Source organism: Eriocheir sinensis, chromosome 8 (assembly GCF_024679095.1).
Source record: "Eriocheir sinensis breed Jianghai 21 chromosome 8, ASM2467909v1, whole genome shotgun sequence".
Taxonomy (NCBI): domain Eukaryota; kingdom Metazoa; phylum Arthropoda; class Malacostraca; order Decapoda; family Varunidae; genus Eriocheir; species Eriocheir sinensis.
In genome coordinates, this window is record NC_066516.1 from 9769586 (window position 1) to 9790427 (window position 20842).

General features: G+C 44.1%; 2 protein-coding genes across 4 annotated transcripts; one reads left to right on the forward strand and one right to left on the reverse strand.

Moving 5' to 3' along the window:
* Positions 1-182: 182 nt before the first annotated feature.
* Positions 183-20218, forward strand: LOC126995488 (urocanate hydratase-like). Its single transcript, XM_050855070.1, has 15 exons — positions 183-763; positions 4628-4758; positions 5236-5389; positions 5761-5951; positions 6378-6444; positions 11870-12013; positions 12340-12450; positions 12648-12821; positions 13150-13370; positions 13532-13647; positions 14078-14253; positions 14450-14549; positions 15232-15313; positions 16490-16600; positions 17574-20218. The coding sequence occupies exons 1-15, from the start codon at positions 611-613 to the stop codon at positions 17701-17703; spliced, it is 2061 nt and encodes a 686-aa protein (XP_050711027.1). The 5' UTR covers positions 183-610; the 3' UTR covers positions 17704-20218.
* On the reverse strand, positions 7113-10472 carry LOC126995489 (putative zinc finger protein 833). Of its 3 annotated transcripts, none has more exons than XM_050855072.1 (2): positions 10429-10472; positions 7113-8874 (listed from the first exon to the last, which is right to left on the reverse strand). In XM_050855072.1, the coding sequence occupies exon 2, from the start codon at positions 8262-8264 to the stop codon at positions 7476-7478; it is 789 nt and encodes a 262-aa protein (XP_050711029.1). In that variant the 5' UTR covers positions 8265-8874; positions 10429-10472; the 3' UTR covers positions 7113-7475. The 3 variants fall into 3 exon arrangements, with proteins under 3 accessions (XP_050711029.1, XP_050711031.1, XP_050711030.1); XM_050855074.1 differs by lacking the exon at positions 10429-10472 and adding an exon at positions 10312-10334; XM_050855073.1 differs by lacking the exon at positions 10429-10472 and adding an exon at positions 9337-10299.
* Positions 20219-20842: the final 624 nt, after the last annotated feature.

Below are 20842 nucleotides of genomic sequence, written 5' to 3' on the forward strand. Positions count from 1 at the left end.
GTGTATCGGTAGCGTAAACAATATTTATCAGAGGAGAAAATCAGGGTGGTGGTTTGAAGGACAACCAGTGGCCCGCCCAGCGACCAGCGACTGTACCGCGGTTTGCCCCCAGCCAATGAATTCTTGGGGTGTGGGGAGAGAGATGATTTGATTGGTCGTCGTGGAGGGTGTGTCAGCCCTGACTGGTGATTGGTTGTTGTGGAAGGTGTGTCGGCTCCAGCTGGAAGTATATTGTTTGACTATAGGTTGTATAGGTTATTATATTCAATATGATTTTTAGAAAGATTCTGTACGAACCTAAAAGAAACAGTACAGCGATAAAGAACGTCTTCCGTAATTAGCAGTTCAATAAGCTGATTCACAATCTAAAACTGGTTCATCTAAACAAGTATTAAAAAAAGTTTAAGAGCGCAGGACTCCCTGACTCCGGACTGAACTCCGCCACCTCAGGGGGTCCCGGGTGTCAGGGAGTAGACTGACTGAGATCAGTGTAGCAGGAGACGCCGTTGTGCTCAGAACAGAGTTGTCAGTCCATCTGTACTTTATACTACCCGTGAGAGGACATTCCTCATCTTCCACTCATTCCCCGAGTGCCCCGTACAAGCACATCATGCATGCCAACACCTCCTCCAGACCCAAGCTGACCCTGGCAGAGCTGTGCGGCGGCCTGCCCGTCAACCCCTTGCCTCCACCACGGACTCGGGATCCCAGCATCGCCCACGCCCCCGTCAGGACGCACTGCCTCACGTCGAAGCAGCAGGAGGTGAGTGAGCCAGGGTTATTTCGCGCACTAAGCTTGAGTCAGCAAGAGGTGAAGCAGCCACTGCCGAGGGACGGCCCGAAGAAAATTGATGTTGGTGTTTATGCAATGACACGTGTGGTGGTTCGTCAGGTACGGTAACGTTAAATTCTGTACATAAGATCATTTACCGACAGGCTCGATATGTGTGCCATTCCAATGATACAAATATTAGTGTCATGAATTACACAATACATATAAGTAAAAAAAGATGATTTACTCCGGACACCTGCCCTCGATGGTGGCGGTGTGGCGTTGAGGCAGCCGCTAAGATGACCGAGTTGATACGAACGAGTAAGTCGGCCTCGATCCCTACCCCGGGAACAGGGCATGGCAATATTGATTGTAATGGCTTTAGGGTAGGTAATATTACGAATTATCTCTGTTGATAATATTCATAGATGGGCTGTTATCTTTAATCATAAACTTTTTGTTACAAGTATCCATATAATAGCGTGAGTTTAACCATTCGGTGTTTTTTTTAGATATTGCTGTATTTACGATTTTGAATTAGATTTCGCGTTGGGTCAGTAAAATGTCTCAATGATTACCTAACTAACGACCAAAGAAACAGGCCACGTCAGTCTAAAGATGATCGCGGTAACAGTTCTCAGCACCGTAGTTCTATGATTCTATGGTTCTGGGGCACCATGATAAAAAAAAAAAAATCAAGGGTTCCAGATATGGCCGAGGGAAGGGAATTCATAAATGTTTCGTAATATTGAGACTCGTGACGCAGTTGCAGCAAGGGACGAGTTCAGGGGTGTTGGGGTCCTCTGGGGGGGGGGTCTTCATGATGGTGTTCCGCCGCTGTTGCCCTGCTACCTTATTAGGATCACTGCCCCCGGGGATCTTTTTTCTTTTAATCAGACTGAATAAATAAGGATGCACGCCACTCGCTGCAAAATGTTCATGACTATTACGTATCAGTTGTGGGTTGAATTTTTATACTTTTATCTATACTTTTTATCTTCATCATCGTCATCATCATCATTTTCACAATCACCATCATCACCATTTTTTTTTTTTTTTTTACAGCTAAGGAGACAGCTCAAGGGCGCAAAGAAAAAAAAAGAAAAAAAGGTTAAAGGAGTGTCCAAAATCAGAGGTTAATTTCGGGAGGAGAGGTGTCCTGATACCCTCCTCTTGAAAGAGTTCAAGTCGTAGGCAGGAGGAAATACAGATGAAGGAAGATTGTTCCAGAGTTTACCAGCGTGAGGGATGAAAGAGTGAAGATGCTGGTTAACCCTTGCATAAGGGGTTTGGACAGTATAGGGATGAGCATGAGTAGAAAGTCGAGTGCAGCGGGGCCGCGGGAGGGGGGGAGGCATGCAGTTAGCAAGTTCAGAAGAGCAGTCAGCGTGGAAATATCGATAGAAGATAGAAAGAGAGGCAACATTGCGGCGGAATTTAAGAGGTAGAAGACTATCAGTATGAGGAGGAGAGCTGATGAGACGAAGAGCCTTAGCCTCCACTCTGTCCAGAAGAGCTGTGTGAGTGGAGCCCCCCCACACATGAGATGCATACTCCATACGAGGGCGGACAGCAACTGTGCAGGGGAGAAGAACTGGCGGAGACGGTACAGAACGCCCAGCCTCGAGGAAGCTGATTTAGTAAGAGATGAGATATGAAGTTTCCAGTTAAGATTTTGAGTTAAGGATGGACCGAGGATGTTTAGTGTTGAGGAAGGTGATAGCTGGGTGTTGTCAAAGAATAGGGGATAGTTGTTTGGAAGATTGTGTCGAGTGGATAGGTGGAGAAACTGTGTTTTGAGGCGTTGAAGGACACCAGGTTCTTCTTGCCCCAATCGGAAATAATAGTAAGGGCTGAGGCTAAGCGTTCTGCAGCCTCCAGCCTTGATTCGTTAAGTTCCTGAAGGTGGGTCTTCTATTAAAAGAAGTTGAATAATGCAGAGTGGAATCATCGGCGTAGGAATGGATAGGACAGTTCGTTTTGGAAAGAAGATCATCAATGAACAACAGAAAAAGAGTGGGAGATAGGACAGAACCCTGTAGGACACCACTGTTAATAGATTTAGGGGAAGAACAGTGACCGTCTACCACGGCAGAAATAGAACGGTCAGAAAGGAAACTGGAGATAAAGGTACAGAGAAGGATAGAAACCGTAGGAGGGTAGTTTAGAAAGCAAAGATTTGTGCCAGACCCTATCAAAAGCTTTTGATATGTCCAGCGCAATAGCAAAAGTTTCACCGAAACGGGTAAGAGAGGATGACCAAGAGTCAGTTAAGAAGGCTAGGAGATCACCAGCAGAACGCCCCTTGCGGAACCCATACTGGCGATCAGATAGAAGGTCAGAAGTGGAAAGGTGCTTTTGAATCTTCCGGTTAAGGATTGATTCAAAAACTTTAGATAGACAAGAAAGTAAGGCAATAGGACGGTAGTTTGAGGGATTGGAGCGGTCACCCTTCTTTAGGTAAGGCTGTATGAAAGGCATACTTCAGCAGGAGAGTAGGAAGGCAGGTCACCTTCTTAGGGTAGGCTGTATGAAGGCAAGGCATACTCAGAAGGAAAGGGTAATTTGACAGGCAGAGGGTGACAGCACGGAGGCACAGTTTTAAGGACAATAGGAGGCACTCCATCAGGTCCATAAGCCTTCTGAGGATTGAGGCCAGAGAGGGCATAGAAAACATCATTTTGAAGAATCTTTATAACAGGCATAAAGGAGTCAGAGGGGGGTCACCATCATCATCAACATTCATCATTATCGTCATTTATCATTATCATCATCATCTTCTTCATCATCTTCATTATCATTATCTTCACCATCATTATCATCATCATCATCATCATCATCATACCTGTTTAGAGACTTTATCCGAGTCATCATCGAGTAAAGAAAAATGCAAGGGTTTGTTTTGCTCTTCCAACCTAACTGTACCTCGCTGACCTCCACAACATGGTCAAAACTCGCAGCGCTGTCAACCTTTGTCCTATATGCTTATTTATCAACGTTGTAAGCTGTCGCATCGTCCTGGCTAGCAATAATGAGACCAGCAAGGACACAAAGAGAACCTGAAGTTACGAAAGAGACTCGTTTCCTCTGCCCATCCACAGAGATTCGCATGGAACGAATTATGATTAGTTTCGCGATCGTGAGTTTCATTTTAGCGCACTTCCTGAATCTTTTAAGCATCTTTGAACGGTCATGGCTAGATGAACAAAAACAAAAGTAGGAGAGGTACCGTGCAATGGCTTCGATGTTGCTAAAATGTAGGAGACTCTTACTACACAATAAGTCCGAGCGACGATAAGATGTAAGAGTTTTAAAAGACCCGCATTCTTAGACGCTTTTAGCTCTCAAACCAAATATTTCCCAAGGCCACAAAGGAGATTAGCCGGGCTTTCATAAGTGTTTCTTTCACGTTCATGGTGCAGAAGCCTTGTCAAACTAACACTTATCTCTTCAAACTACCTTCGGAAATACCCACAACCTCCACGAAAGCCGTATCAAATGTTGGGTTGTAAGTCCCGAAATGTTAGAGAATATGGGTCGAAGTGTGCCGTGACAAGTCCCTGCATTTTTTTTTAGATGTTATTAATTCTACTTCCCTCCTTTACATATTTTCCTTATAGTGTTAGTTATGCATTTTCTCTTTGATTTAGATTGATTTGGTTGGAAAGTAGTTTTTTTAATAAGTAATTAGTGACTACATTTTCGTCAGCCCCGTACATTTGTTGCTTTATTTTTCTCTTTGTTTTGCTAATGTAGTCCTTTATTTTCCTCGTTAGTTTGTGTGTGATGAGTCGTAGACTGGTTTATACTGCCCACGTGCTAATGACGCTTCCACCTTCTCCCTCTTTCTGGCAGCTGGCTGTGACCAATGCCCTGCGGTACTTCCCCGACCACTGCCACAAGACACTCGCCCCGGAGTTCGCCCAGGAGCTGCGGGTGTTTGGCCACATCTACATGTACCGATTCCTCCCTGACATAGACATGAGGTGCGGAGCGATTGGTTTTCATTGTTGCAAAAGATATACAAGAAAGGAACGGGAGGTGTTTGTCATACTTCCACTAGAACAGTATAATAAGCTTAGTGCAGAGGGATTTGGTAAACCTCCCAAAATATACAGGATACAAAATCACTGTGGTTATACACACATGCACGTTAGGTTGTTTATTATTTAGTTTGTTAGTTTGTTTTTTGTTTACATTTTGTTTCCTCTTTTGTCTTCCATTTTGCTACTTATTTCAACTCTATGTTCCTTCTTCTACAATCTAATCCTCATTTTCGGCTTGCATTTTCCAACGTATCTGTATGTTCCTTCTTCTGCAGTCTATCTACACTTTCGACTTTCATTTTGCTACTTATCTTTACTGTATGCTCCCTTTTCTTCAATCTCTTTCCTCTTCCGGCTCCCATTTTGCTTCTAATCTATGTCTCCTTTGTCGTGTTCCTCCTTGGCGGCGGCGAGCAGGGCCTACCCGCTGCATCAGTACCCGGCACGGACCAGCAAGGCGGCGGCGGTGATGCTGATGATGATGAACAACCTCGACCCCCGCGTGGCGCAGTTCCCGCAGGAGCTGGTCACCTACGGCGGGAACGGCAACGTGCTCTCCAACTGGGCGCAGGTGTGTGTGTGTGTGTGTGTGATATGCGTGAATCCTTATGTTTAGTGAATATTTATGATTTAGACATTAGTTATTCAGCAAATGTACGTATTCTTTTGTTAGACCAATGGATATGTAGTGTGGGAATTTCTTTTGCAATAGTGTGGTCAATAAAATATCTATCTGTCTGTCTGTCTGTCTATCTATCTATCAATCTATCTATCTATCTGTGTGTGTGACATTCTGTTTTCCTTGGTTGATCAATATTTTCAGTGCCTTTCTGAGGATGGGGGTGACAATGAAAGTAGTCACTGGCTCTTCGGTTCATTCTGGTGCTGATATCGACCCTGGTGGTAACAATGGCGCTGCTTCCTCTTCTCCTCCTTGTACAGTTCTGGCTGGTGATGCACTACCTCTCGGTGATGACGGAGGAGCAGACGCTGGTGATGTACTCCGGTCACCCCCTCGGCCTGTTCCCCTCCGACCCTCGCTCCCCGCGGGTCATCATCACCAACGGCATGGTCATCCCCAACTACTCCAAGAAAGCGAACTACGACGAGATGTTTGCCCTGGGAGTCAGCATGTGAGTGTGCGAGAGAGAGAGAGAGAGAGAGAGAGAGAGAGAGAGAGAGAGAGAGAGAGAGAGAGAGAGAGAGCTCCTGTGTGTTCGTCAGTACTTATCTACGTAACAATAATTAGAACATCGCTGCCTGGTAGTAAGAGTGGCGGTCCCGTTTGACATCCTTGTACGGCTAATTAATCATATTTGCTGTTTAGTATAGTCGCATGAGTCAATATTTAAGTACTTCGATGTCAGTGTGGCCGTTTCACTGACTGGTCTTTCTCTAATAGGACTAACTTTTCCCTCTTTGGTATACAAGTGAGGTGTGTCCTCTGATTTTCCTGCTTTACCTATCACGCAAACGTCTAAATATATTATATGTGGCGATTCATGTTATAATATATGTTGTACCCACCTACCTACCTTTTTTGTTTTCGTTTCTCACAGATATGGTCAGATGACTGCTGGCAGCTATTGCTACATAGGACCTCAAGGCATCGTCCATGGAACCACAGTGAGTATGATCATGTTAACAATAATGATTTACCAATGCAGTGATATGTTTCCAGCTTGTGATTTTTTTATTACGAAAACGGGTTTTGGGGGTGGAAGCTGAGTTGGGGGTTGGAGTGAAGTTTAAGGGTGGTGGAGGGAGGAGATAAAGGTTGGGAGTGTAGATAGTGTTTGGGAGTTTGTGGTGGAGGCTGGGGGTAGGAGGCAGAATAAGGGTGGGAGTTGAGGGTTGAGATCCACTTGACTGCAGAGATACTTTGCAGAATCATGGGCATTACTAGAATGATTGTGCCAAATAGACAACCTCTTTGTGAGACTGAATCAAGGCTATTTAATAGTGAATGCCAACTCTGGCTAAATGGGCATTTGGGATGCTACTCAGTGGATTCTGCTCACTGGGTCGATCCTGTAATAGACAATCTTAAGTGAAGGAGGCCAAAAGGGCACCTGCAATGAAGTAGCAAGTCTGTGGATCCTGCTGGGAGGTGGGAAAGGCGTCTGCATGGAGATGTGCTACGAGGAAATTTCTGGGGTGTTGCTGTAGGATGGGTGAGGCAGTGCATCCCCATTCATTGATTGATGCTACATAATATATATTCGGCAGAAATTTAATTGGTTTTGAGAATGTGAATATATATGTTTATGATTAAATCTAATACTTGACTCATATGCAAAATTTTCTTACATATGAAATAGCTGAAGTGAAACTTTTCATGAAAATAACCACAAAGTATGGAAGATGAATGAAATTTTTTTTTTTAATTCATATTTTATGGAAATGTGCAAAAATTAGACATTACATTTCTTTGATGTGAAACAGCTATGCTACCAAAGTGAGTATTTCATATGAGACTTTCTTTTGTGAAATTGAAACAAACTTTCTTCACAGATGAGTGTTTTGAGCTTCACTATTAAAGGTGCCTGAGATGGATTACCATGTACAATTATTAAAGATTATTTATCACTTAATTTTCACACAAAAATACCATAAAATGATATAAAAGTAACTATAAGTTCTGGCATATCCCAAAACTAAATGTCTTCTTTGTCTTCATATCTTTCCATGAGATCTCGTATACTGAGCTCTTCCTCTCCCTCATTGAGACACACCTCTAGGGGCAGGAAGTCTTCAGGTTGTACTTCCTCGGGCTCTGAGTCTGAACCAAGGTCAATCACCTCCACCTCCACTGTGCGTGCTCTTCCCCTTCTTCCTTTCTTATTTTGACCCGTCGTGGTGTCCCACACAGACCGCTGCCCTTGTGGCTTTGCATTATTAGTACCTTTTTCTCTGTCCTCTCTTTGAAATGTACAGTAAGACTCTGTATGTATTTCCAAATTAAAAGCATGGGCAAACCTTTTGCCACAGTTCAAACATTCATAAGGCTTCTGTGAAACATGTGCTCGCTCATGTGATGTTAGAGTGATCTTGTCAGTGAAAATTTTCCCGCATTCCTTGCATGTGAAGGTTGGTGGGTGAGCCATAACATGATTTTTGAAGCTGCCAAGCTGGATGTACACTTTCCCACACTTTCTGCATTCATAGGACTTTTCATTGGAATGAATTTTGTAGTGGGTGTCCACACAACTCTCATTGCTGAACTTTTTCTCACATATGCCACATTCAAACTTGTTGATGCCAGTGTCATTCATGCGGTGGTACTTGAAGTAGAATTCCATCCTGAATGTTTTCCCGCAGTCTTGGCACTGATACGTCTTTCTGCCATCATGCATCCGGGAGTGTATTCTCAATGCTTGTGGGGCAGAGAACTTGCGGCCACACTCGATACATTCATATGAAGTGTGGTGGAGCTTTGTATCCATTCTTCCAGTACACAGGTGAACTAGTGATATAAAAATATTTGGGGTAACTGATTCTCATAGAAAATATTTACCTTACATTAATTTCACATTGCACTGAGCATCTAATACAAAAGTTTCCACACAGTAGTGTAAGGCAAAGCATTCCAAGTCTTATTCCTACTGACAGCAAATAATCTTCTATAGTTTATGCAAGGCAATGAGAAGTTCATAAATTATAAAGCTACAAATAATTAAAAAAAAAATTGCACATAAGAGCACATTATATAATTCAGCATAAATTTGGGCTAAACATAAATAAACTCTTCAATGACTAGCCTATTTGAGCACACATTCATTTACAGTATCATAAAATAAACTCTGGTAGTAATGTGAGTATCTTAGTGAAGCAATGGTAATCTATGGCATGCTGTAGCTAGCCTTATGGCCAGCTTGTATGTGGATGGTCTTATTTGGTCCAGGAGTCTCTTAGGTAGTCAGAGGTGTGGTGTAGTCATGCTGGTGCAGCTGTCAGTTGCTGTGCTAGCTGCCTCTCAGCATTCCAGGGCTGCCTCCTTCCCGCCTTGACTTCCATAAGTTACTTTAAGGAGAGATCTCCAGTCGATCTCTCAACCTGAGGAAAGAATTTAAGATTAATGAGCTTAAAGGTGATTCATATCAACTGTGGTGAAAAATTCAGGTTTTCTTTAATGATAAGTATGGCACCTAAAATTGTAGTGCAATAGCAATATTCATCTTCAATTATAATGATTATTTCCATCTTTGAGCCTGTTACAAGTAAAATCTTCACTATCCTGAACCACTTGGTTATGATATTCTCCAAATAACCAGATAACCTCACAATGTCATAATTAATTACGTAAGTCAGTGTGTTGGGTAAGAAGTAGATTTACATATAACTGTTAGCCAATGTTTCTATATTTTCATATTAGAACAGTAATGCATGACTAAAGGTGTTGGTCCACAGCTAATTACCTAGCAAAAATATTACTGTAACAATCAGTTGGTGCTAACTATCAGTTGGTGCTTTGAAGTGTTAAAGAGAGGAGACTGTCATGGTTCAGTGCAAGTTTACCAACTACAAGTAGGTGAAGAGCAGGTAAGGAGAGTCGTCCAAGTAAATGTAGGGCTGTCAGGCAGTGACAATTATGGGGCCGTTAGGGAGGGCCGTGTTGATAAGTGCAGGGCAATCAGGGAGGGCCGCCGTAGAAGGCCATAACAGTCACGGTCCATCCTGACCTGACACCTGCTGTCTTCTGAAGTATTGCACCAGTGGACATGTCGAGAAGGTTCACTTGATATGATAATCAGGACAACGTATCTTTCTCAGCCAATGGGAGTTTGCACCACTGAGTCTGGGTCTTAACATAACCCATAGAATGAGTTTTTGGTACACTATTAACTAGTTTTAATGTGGCGTACTCCTGAGTTTGGCTCTATTTACTGACATATCTTGTCGTACTATTCATCTTTCTATGTAATCATTTCCTCCTGAAGTGGTTAAATGAGGGGAGACAGAGTCCCTCCACTGGGAAATGATGTTAGCTTAGGTTAGATTATAATACAGGGGGGGGTCAGAGGGGGTGAAGCCTTCCCCATTAGGAGGTGGTATGGCTTGCTAGGTTTAAATATTTTAGATTAATACTTGTGATACAGTACGTAATGCACCGTTTTCAGTATATAGGCAGCATTAGTCTGTATTCCCGAGCCTTGCTTGGGCTTGAGCTATTTTTCACTGCTTCTGATTATAGTGTATTGTCCCATGTTTCTGAGTATGGTGACGACAAAGCAGTTTTATTTCTGGTGAGCTTTGTTGTATTAGCTTTAAATTTTCATTATTATTTCAAGATTACAATTTTGGGAGGAGGGCGGTATATCAGCATTAGGCCACTCTATATTTATATCTTTTTTTGGAGCAGCGACTAGCGGGCATTTTTTTTCTATTATGTTCCTATGCCCTTGAGCTGCTTCCTTTCCTGCGAAAAAAAACAAAAAACTGGCCTGAGTATGTGAGTGGCCGCCCCGCGTCTGGCCAAGGCTCACCACTCACACTGCCTTGTCCTCACGCCCTGACCGCCGCGCCATTATGTGTCAAGGGCAGGGCATGGCAGGGCAGGGCAGGGCAGGGTGTGTGTGTGTGTGTGCTATGGGAGGGTGTGCGCCTCACCTGTCACCTGCAGCCCCGTTTGTTTGGTTCCAGTAATGTTGATTCGCGCGAGAGTGCCAGATTGTCGTACTCAGCCTCTTATATTTACCGACTTCCGACCGACCCAAAAACTGTCTCCTGGACCCCAATAACGAGATTCACTTATAATTATTGTTAAAACAATTAATTTCTGATATTTCTTGTGCAGGGGCAATCAGGGTTATGCGTCAAAAACCGGTAAATACTATGCTCTGAGTACGATAATCTGGCAGAGGTGCATAAGGATTGCCAGCTGCCGCCATGGGGAAGTTTGACAAGGTAGCTCTATATATGCCAGCAGGGACTTGAACACTATGTTTAGACTACCGTATATAGAGAACAGGTAATATTTTTCATCATACCTTTGTGGGTTAAGCTATTTTGTCATTCCCTGATTCAGTTACATATATGTTTAATGCATTTATTTAAGTAAAAAAAATCTTGGTTGCGTCTTACATTCTTGAAAGTCTTTATGTTGGTCATGTTCACTTTTTTTTTTTACGTCATTTTGTACCCCAAAGCACACCGGGCGTAGTTAGGACAGCCAGAAATTGCTAAATATGGTTCATTAATATCACGAACGGTAAACCTGTGAAGCCCTCAGCATGGCGAGTAGCGGGAAGTCTTGTAAATAAAAAAAAAGTATTAGAAAAAATAGTAGTAATAGTTTATTGTTGAATGTACAATAAGGGAGGAGGGCGGTACCTGCCGACCTTCACCTGGACAATAAGAAAATAAAATGAGGGGACGGAGAAGTACATTGCTAAGGCACTATTAGATGGGAATGAATAGAGAGATAGAGCAAATAGTCCTTAAAGTAGAATATTGCAGAGATCACAGCCTTGTATTGTATGGCACGTATTAAAGATGAGATAATGGTGAAAAGTTGCATGTAGAATGATTTATCAGATCCAGACTCTCCCTTTTTTATTATATTACTCTTGTTGTTGTTGTTGTTGTTGTTGTTGTTGTTGTTGTTGTTCTTGTTTTTGTTTTTGTTCTTCGTCTCACCATCATTATCATCATCATCATTATTATTATTATTATTATTATTATTATTATTATTATTATTATTATTATTATTATTATTATAATATTGGAATTGCTGCAACTATTATTATTATCATCATTATTATTATTATTATTATTATTATTATTATTATTATTATTATTATTATTATTATTATTATTATTATTATTATTATTATTATTATTATTATTATTATTATTATTATTATTATTATTATTATTATTATTATTGAAAACTGTTACGATAGCATACAAAAGAAAGCAGCTAACTGGAGTAAGCAGGTAGTAGTAGTAAAAACTTCAGACGACTTTTAGAATCTTGGGCACCAGACTTTCTTTTGCTTTGGCCATTGCATTGCCGGCCCACTACTGACCTCGATTTTCTTGTCCCCAGCTGACGGTGCTCAACGCGGGGCGGAAGTACCTGGGCCTGGAGAGCCTGGCGGGCCGTGTGCTGCTCACCTCGGGCCTCGGCGGTATGAGCGGGGCGCAGGCCAAGGCGGCGGTGATTTGCGGCTGCATCGGCGTGGTGGCTGAGGTGAGTGGGGGGCGTTGCGCTGGACAACCCAAGACCATGAGGGGGGGATTCTGGAGCTGCCCTGTGTAGGTCACTCGGCCTCTTGCAGTCTCCCTGTTCTTATGTTCTTAAATCTTATTAAGCTCTTTGGTGGACGGTTGGCTTCTTCTTTTGGCTCCTCTCCGGCACATTGTTAATAAAATGGTTGTTCTTGTTGTGAACGTATTCATAATTATATTATTTAAGTGGGAGGAGGAGGAGAGGTAGAAAGGAAAGAAAGTCGAAGGTAGAAGGGAAGTGCAAGTAGGGGCAGTTTTCCAAGCGTGAAAGCCTGAATACCTCCTCAGGTGAGCGAGGAGGCCCTGAAGAAGCGTCACAACCAGGGGTGGCTGCAGGAGTACACCGGCGACCTCGACGCCCTCATCAGAAGGATTCGGGAGGCACGCGCCAAGAAGGAGGTGAGCTGGGGATAGGTTATGGAACAGAGAGAGAGAGAGAGAGAGAGAGAGAGAGAGAGAGAGAGAGAGAGAGAGAGAGAGAATATTTAGAGAAATTTACATAGATGTTCAAATAATACAGATCCAGTTATTCAGAAACCCGAGTAATTTTTTTTCCACATTCCATACCGACTAATAATCTTCGGCTCTTACCATAGGCCACCTCCATCGGCTACCTGGGTAATGTGGTGGACGTGTGGGAGCGTTTGGTGAAGGAGTACGAGTCAACCGGAGAACTGCTCGTCGAACTAGGCTCCGACCAGACCTCGTGTCACAATCCCTTCGGTGGCGGCTACTGCCCCGTGCAGCTGACATACCAGCAAGCTGAGGAGGTGAGTGGGACGTGCTTGAGGGCTTGTGACGGGACTCTTTGAGACTCTTTAGACCGTATACTCAGACGCTTTCGGCTCTCACAACCAGCATTTCCAAAGGCCATGCACAAAGAAGATTAACCGGATTCTCATTTAGTATTCTTCACGTTCATGGTGCAGAAGCCTTGTCATACCATCACTAGGTTCATAAAACTACCTATGTCAATACCCACAACAACCTCTACGAAAGCCTTATCAAATGTGGATGTGTGAGCCCCGAAATGTTTGAGAATATGGGTCTGCATGTCTTGTGCGGCTCACACCAATGTTCCCATCCTGCCTTCTCCAGATGCTGGCCAAAGACCCCAACAAGTTTAAAAGTCTAGTGGAGGAGTCGCTGCGTCGCCAGGTCGTCGCAATCAACAAGCTGGCAGACGCTGGCCTCTTCTTCTGGGACTACGGCAACGCTTTCCTGCTGGAGGCTCGTCGCGCGGGAGCCAATGTGAGCGCTGCCGATGGCGACGACGCCCTTAAGTTCCGCTACCCAAGCTATGTGCAGGACATCATGGGGTAAGTTGCAGGGCGGCCGATGGGATGGGGTGATGGGGCAGGGCCGAGCAATAAAGCTGGATAGTATGGAAGAGGTTGAAAGCATACAGGAATAAAGGGAATGGGTTTGGTTACCATTTTAATGCTACTCAAAGGCAACTGTTTCCTCCACTGCTTCTCAGGGACATCTTCTCCCTCGGGTTCGGGCCCTTCCGGTGGGTGTGCACCTCAGGGGACCCCGCGGACCTGGAGACAAGTGATAAAATTGCTTACGAAGTTCTGGCGGCCATCTGTAGCGGTGAGTGTGAGTGTGTGTGTGTGTGTGTGTGTGTGTGTGTGTGTGTGTGTGTGTGTATTTTAACGATTTGACTTTATTCTTGTTTCCACAGTATTAATTTATGGATATGATTTCCTATCTTGATACAGGCATGCCACGTAACACTCTTCTCTCTCATATACTTGTGCCTGTAAGCCAATGTTCTTCAAACTTATCTTATTGCGACCCACTTTTACCTTTGGCATTACCCCTATGACCCCTTTTAATAAAGCTTCCTGAAACTATTAAGCTCTAGTATATGTCTCTCGCCGGGTGATATTTAGCTATCTATTAGTGAAGAAAAGGCGATCCAGTGAGCAGGTGTATAGTCTATCTCGACCCAGTACAGGGGCGCGACCCTTGAACCATTCTCTCATCGGTCAGTATCCCTTCATCTCTTTACGACCAGCAGAAGAGCTCCCAGTGAAGGTGCGGCAACAGTATTCGGACAACATGAAGTGGATCGAGGAGGCGGGGAAGCATAAGATGGTTGTGGGGAGCCAGGCGAGGATCCTGTACTCAGACCAGCGAGGGAGAGTCAAGATCGCCCAGGCATTCAATGAAGCAGTTCGCGTCGGCAGCCTCAAGGTATGGTATGGGTCAGCTGGTTCTTCGGGGACAGTAGTCTTACCCCTTAACCCTGCACGTCTTCATTTGTTCCCATGGAGGTATGGTATGGGTTGGTCGGTTGGTTCTTCGGCCACAGTAGTCTTTCTCTATAACCGTGCATGTACTCATTATAAAGTTTCCATGGAGGTGTGGTGTTGATGGTGAGGTGTTGCAGGCCCCGGTGGTTATCAGCCGCGACCACCATGACGTGAGCGGGACAGACTCCCCCTACAGAGAGACCTCCAACGTGTACGACGGGTCAGCCTTCACCGCAGGTAGTCACCTCTAAAGCTTATCAACTCCCTAATAAAATGATAGAAGAGAGCTTGGACGATAATTAGAGAAGATGGATGGTATTGTCCACTGTAGCTCAATGGCGTATGCTTTAACGTTTGTTTTCCATATTGCTTCATGCCCTGAGAAAATATCTTGTTGTTTGTCTGACCAAACGTTGTGAATGGCAGCATATATTTATTTCTCTACTTCTTTCTTGACATTTATCCTTTCGTTACTCTCCCGTTTCTCAGTTACTGTTCTCTCCTCCTCCTTCTCCTCCTCCTCCTCCTCCTCCTCCTCCTTAATTTTTATTTTTCCTCCTCCTCCTTTCAGTTGCTACGTTTTTATCTGACTTTTTCCCATTATTTGAATACTTTATTGATACCACCATATATTATTGAGACTGAGGCACAGGCTGAAAAAAAAGAAGAAAACGCCACCATAAAAGTTATATAGTTGCAGTATCACGAGTACATTAAACACATTTCTTGCTAGCCATCACATAATCAATCGTAACTTTCTCAGACGCCATTGATTCTTTAGTTGTGACGATACAAAAGAATAAATATATCACCCTTGTTCAGCATTTACCAAGTTGCCAAAATGACCTTGCTACCTACCCTGCATTTGTCTACATCTTTGGCACCTTCCCTTTGACGTGCTTGTGCTCTCCTCCCTCAGACATGGCTGTTCAGAATTTCGTTGGAGATGCTTTCCGAGGGGCGACCTGGGTGGCTCTTCACAACGGGGGCGGCGTGGGCTGGTGAGTCTTGACGGGCGACATCCCACAACTAAAGAATGGATTATAATATCCCCTGATTTTACGGCTCGCATTAAACATAAACCATTGTCACCGTACACTACATTGGTCTAGAAACCCCGCCCCTACCTCCCCCTCCCCACAAGGTAACACTGACTCCTAGCTCCAGCCTTCTTTCATCCAATCCACCTCTCCACCCGAAACTGACTTCCCCTCTGGCTTCTTGTTCTGTTTTCTTTTGTTGGAGCAGCGAAGAGCGAACTTTTTTTTTGTTGTTGTTTTTGTTTTTCACTTGAGCTGCCTCTCTTGCTGTGAAAATAAGCTATGGAAGAGGGGGCGGAGCTTCTGGATCAGCTTACAGTGTACGGCGACCACAGTACTTGAACGTCACCTGCGCTCTGACCCCAAACGGAAGTCCACATCTAGTTATTGTGACTTTTTAACGTATTTTACATTGTCCACAAGGATTTCATGATTGTAATGTGTGAAATGTTTTTTTTTTTTTTTTTTTACAGCAAAGGAGACAGCTCAAGGGCACAAAAAAGTAAACATTAATAAAAAAAAAAGCTCGCTGCTCTAAAAAAAAAAGAATCAGAAGTGGCCGCCGAAGATAAGTGTTCGTCAGGAGGAGGAGGATACCCTCCTCCTTGAAGAGTTCAGAATCATCGGCAGGGGAAGACAGATGAACAAGATTGATCCAGAGTTCACCGTGAGGGAAGAAAGGGGTGAAGATGCTGGTTAACTTGCTAATTGCATGGACAGTATAAGGAGTATAGGGATGAGAGTGAGAGTCAAGTGTGCGGGGAGGGGGGGGGGGGGGGGAGGGGAGGCATGCAGTTGCAGTTCAGAGAGAATAGCGTGAGAATATAAAGAGAGGCAACATTGCGGCGGAGGCAACATTGCGGAATTTAGGTGAGGAGGAGGAATGAAGATGAGAGGCTTGCGTACCGTGTGTAGATGGGATGGAAAGAGTGTGATGTGGTAAAACTGTCATGTGAGGAGTGTTGCAAAGCCAAGGTGACTTTACTTTAGTGTCATATATGCGTGAGACAATAATTTGAAAGCGGCTTCGACCTCCTTCCCCCCCCCCAAAAAAAAAAAAAAAACATTCCATGGACTGTGGTTCTGGCAGGATAGGGAGCGCAGCCTGAATGTGTTTCCTTTGTTTTTTTCTACCAGGGGCGAGGTGATGAACGGCGGGTTCGGACTGGTCCTGGACGGCTCCGAAGACGCCCACTACCGCGCCACGCTCCTGCTGAACTGGGACGTGTCCAACGGGGTGGCGCGAAGGTGAGTGAGTGGAGGGGCGTGCCAAGGAATCTAGAATATTGGGTGTAATACATCACCCCTCTCTCCCTCTTCTCTCTCACTGAAGAACCCCCATTTCGTATTTCAGTCTCTTGTGGTAACATGAATCATTATTGAGTGCCTTGAGTACCTTTCAACAAGAGGGTAGGGCCCCCGGGAGAATGAACGTCGATACATATGCACTTGTGACTTTGGAAATTTGAACAGAACATTCATAAGGAGTCTGCAACATACCACACAATCTGCCTACACTGAGCACCTCTTGTGACCGTAACACCGTTTATTCACCCTAGCCATGGATTTGTCTGACCTTTTCTTGGATGTTTCTATCATACTGGCCCCACATGACTTCTAAGTCTGTTTCATTCATCTACAACTCTATTAGTCAGCCAGTTCTTTCCTGTTTTCATAAAATTTGAAGCTATCTATTTTGAACTCATTGCTACTTGTCCTACCCTGCGCTTTTACTACCTGAGTGGTTAGCGTGAGGGCCCCACAGTCACCGCGTGATGGACGACACGGGTTCAAATCTATCGCTACCACCTGGGTTGTCCTGGGTTGTCCTGAAGACCACTCATCAACCCGGACTCTAGAGGAAACCGTCCAAGTGACTCAAGAATGAGCTTCGGGGGGCAGCATGAGCCAAGAAAAGATGGCGCCACTATAAAACACTTGCCTGCGCCATGACGGGCTGGGGCCGACTACCAGGCCCCTCAAGAAAGCCTACCGGCACTACAGGCTGGCATGTAGGAAAAAAAAACAAACTATTAACCATCATTGCTAAAGCCCTGCCTTTATTTCAAACTGCTACCAAGTTTCCACGCACACTTCACCTCTCTATAGAATGTAAATTTAGGCTTTTAAAGTGATTGTTTACCCTGGTAAGTTCGTGAGTTTGCCTGTCATTACACAAGAAGCCCTGACGCTTTCTTTCTCCTTCCTTCTTCCTGTGCAGGGCTTGGAGCGGCAACGACAACGCGCAGTCCACCATCGTGCACTCCATGACCCAGGACTCCCGACTGAAGGTCACGATGCCCCACGCCGCCGATCCTAGCCTCGTAGCCCGCGCCCTGGGACACAACTGAGCCGATATATAGCTACTGTTCACATTAACTTTAGAAAATGAGACTTTCACCCTGCCCCATCAAATGTTGTATCATCAGTCATATCAAAAGCAAACCACCCCCCTTTGTTATGGGGGTCTACTCTTTCTCAAAGTACTTGAGAAACTTATCTATTCAGAAGAAACTATATTTTTTTCAATAACCAGCCTTGGAATCGAATTCCGGCCTTGAAAAGGAGAGGCAGACTCTATATACAGCGTTAATTAAGCAAAAAGATGTCTCATGTTGCTCTACTCCTCATGCTAAAAAGCCTTGGTTTAATCACGCTTGTTCTCGTGCTGTCAAAGATAGAGAGGCAGCTCACAAAAGGTAGCAGAGCCTTCGCACTCCTGCTAACCATGATCTTTGCATTTCTGCCCGGAATCATGGCAAATCTATTCTTCGACTTACCAAAAGCTCTTTCATCCATAGGAAATGTCAAAACCTTGCTGTTTCTAATTCTTTCAGAGACTTCTGGCACCTAGACAAAAATATCTCCCCCAGTTTCACTTCTTCATCTTTCCCTCCTCTCCCTAACCCTGACGGCAGCACCGCCGTCTTATCTATCTCTAAGGCTGAACTCTTCGCTCAAACTTTCTGTAAAAACTCCACTTTGGACAATTCAGGGCATATTCCTCCTACTCATCTCCCCTCTGACTCCTTTATGCCTGATATTAAGATTCTTAAGAATGATGGTTTTATGCCCTCTCTGGCCTCAACTCTCAGAAGGCTTATGGACCTGATGGAGTGCCTCCTATTGTCCTTAAGAACTGAGCTTCCGTACTGACACCCTGCCTGGTCAAACCCTTTCGCCTCTGCCTATTAACATGTACCTTTCCTTCCTGCTGGAGGTACGGCTTCATACAGCCTGTGCCTAAGTAGTGTGACCGTTCCAATCCCTCAAACTAGCTTTACTTTCTTATCTATCTTAAGCTTTTGAATCAATCCTTAGCTAGAAGTTTCTTAAGCATCTATCCACTTCTGACCTTCTTTCTGATCGCCAGTATGGGTTCCGCAAGGGGCCAGTTCTTCTCCCCCGCACAGATGCTGTCCATATACAGGGGTGCTTGTCCGCCCATGTATGGAATATGCATCATATGTGTGGGGGGGCTCCACTCATAAAGCTCTCTTGGCCAAAGTAGAGTCAAAGGCTCTTCGTCTCATCAACTCCCCTCCTCATACTGACAGTCTTCTACCTCTTAAATTCCGACGCCATGTTGCCTCTCTTTCTATCTTCTATCGATATTTTCATGCTGGCTGCTCTTCTGAACTTGCTAACTGCATACCTCCCCTCCTCCCGCGGCCCCGCTGCACTCGACTTTCTACTTTAGCTCATCCCTATGCTGTCCTAACCCCTTATGCAAGAGTTAACCAGCATTTTCATTCTTTCAACCCTTACACTGGTAAAATCTCGAACAGCTTTCCTTCGTCTGTTTTTCCTCCTGCCTATGACTTGAACTCCTTCAAGAAGAGTGTATCAAGACACCTCTCCACCCGAAACTGACCTCTCTTTTGGCCACTCTTTACTTTTGTCTGTTGTGGGAGCGGCAAGTAGCATTTTTTTCTTTTTCTACACTCTTTTTGTTGTCCTTGAGCTGTCTCCTTTGTTGTTAAAAAAATAAATGTCGGAAGGCTTTCCTTGTCCATATCTATGTCTCCGGTCTTTGTGCCCTCTCAAACTCCAAGTGTATATGGCTGATGGATATTGAGAAAAGTTGTATCATTGGGAGTTACTGGGCCAGCGTGAATGGGGCTTATTTTCGAGGTTGATGTGAACATGTAGTTGAGCATACCACCCCAGAAGCTTTTAAGAGACATGCTCAACGTTGTTTGGATATGTAATGGTTGATCTTGTAAAACCCTTGTGGAGCTATATATAATCTTAACTCGGGTTGCCTTGTGTTTGTTGACTAACCAGTGTTGCGTTTGTCACCTGCTGCCTTGTCCATGTCACACAGTGCAGCGAATAGCGGTCTTTTTTTATTATTGTTTCCTTTTTTTTTTGCCCTAGAGCTGCTTCCTGTGCTGTAAAAAAAAAAAAAACTCATAAAAGTGGATAACTAGTTTATTCATTGCTAAGGGGAAGCTTTTATATTAGTTGGGAGCAAGGCTACAAGTTGCAATAACAATTTAGTCTATTTTTTCATACTTTCCATTCGAAACATATGGTTTGTGATGTAAATGTGTTTTCATTCCTGCACGTAGGTTTAAATGCAGAAAATAAATAAAATCCAGCTGTTGATAATCCACTGAGAGAGAGAGAGAGAGAGAGAGAGAGAGAGAGAGAGAGAGAGAGAGAGAGAGAGAGAGAGAGAGAGAGAGAGAGAGAGAGAGAGAGAGAGAGATTGCATATTTCTATAAAATCGCTGGTCTCTACTTTTTTAGTAATAAATTATTAAAGTCATACCATCTGGCTTCAGTGTACAGTTTCAAAGCTTCGACAGAGGTATCATGCAACTGTACGGACTCACCTGGGAAATAAAATCTACCACGAGTATTGCCTGAACTGAATTACATATATATAGCCTACTGCTTTGCTCGTGTGTTTAAAAAGTTTTACTAGTAGGTTTGGGGGCACATATTTCGGAGATCATGGATGATTTAACATTTGATGATGGCAAGTTGGCAACACCGGAAGCGCCACACCACTCTTGCCGTGCTGTCTCTTATTATATTTCCCGCTTTCCACCCCCAAAAATGTCTCTTCCACACCCAAAACTAGACTCATTTAAAGTTTTTTGTTAGTTGTTAAGTGTCAAAAAACGGTAAATACGATGCCCTGAGTACAACAATCTGGCACCTCTGGAAACGCCACACTGGCCTCTGGCGGCGGCGGGCGGTAGGTGGGATTGAAACATCTGAGAGTGGTGATGTGGCAGGCTGTGGTGCTGGCTGCGGTCCTGGCTATCGTGTATGTAAGGTAAGGTCTGTGTGTTATGGACGTAGTAGATTCAATATTGGATGCTTGTCTGGGTAGCATGTTGTATAAGTGAGCATTTTAAAGAGTAAGTCACCTTTTTTTAAGTGTCAGCAGGTGACTTGAACGGGATGATTTAAGCAAGATTTTGTACGTGGCAATAATGGATGATAGGGAGAGGAACAATAAGATGTAATATGATGT

Coding starts and splice junctions, on each gene's coding strand:
- LOC126995489 (XM_050855072.1), bottom strand. CDS start 8,264: ATGGATACAAAGCTCCACCACACTTCATATGAATGTATCGAGTGTGGC.
- LOC126995488 (XM_050855070.1), top strand. CDS start 611: ATGCATGCCAACACCTCCTCCAGACCCAAGCTGACCCTGGCAGAGCTG. Junction 12,014..12,339: donor GCATCGGCGTGGTGGCTGAG/GTGAGTGGGGGG, acceptor ATACCTCCTCAG/GTGAGCGAGGAGGCCCTGAA. Junction 13,371..13,531: donor TATGTGCAGGACATCATGGG/GTAAGTTGCAGG, acceptor ACTGCTTCTCAG/GGACATCTTCTCCCTCGGGT.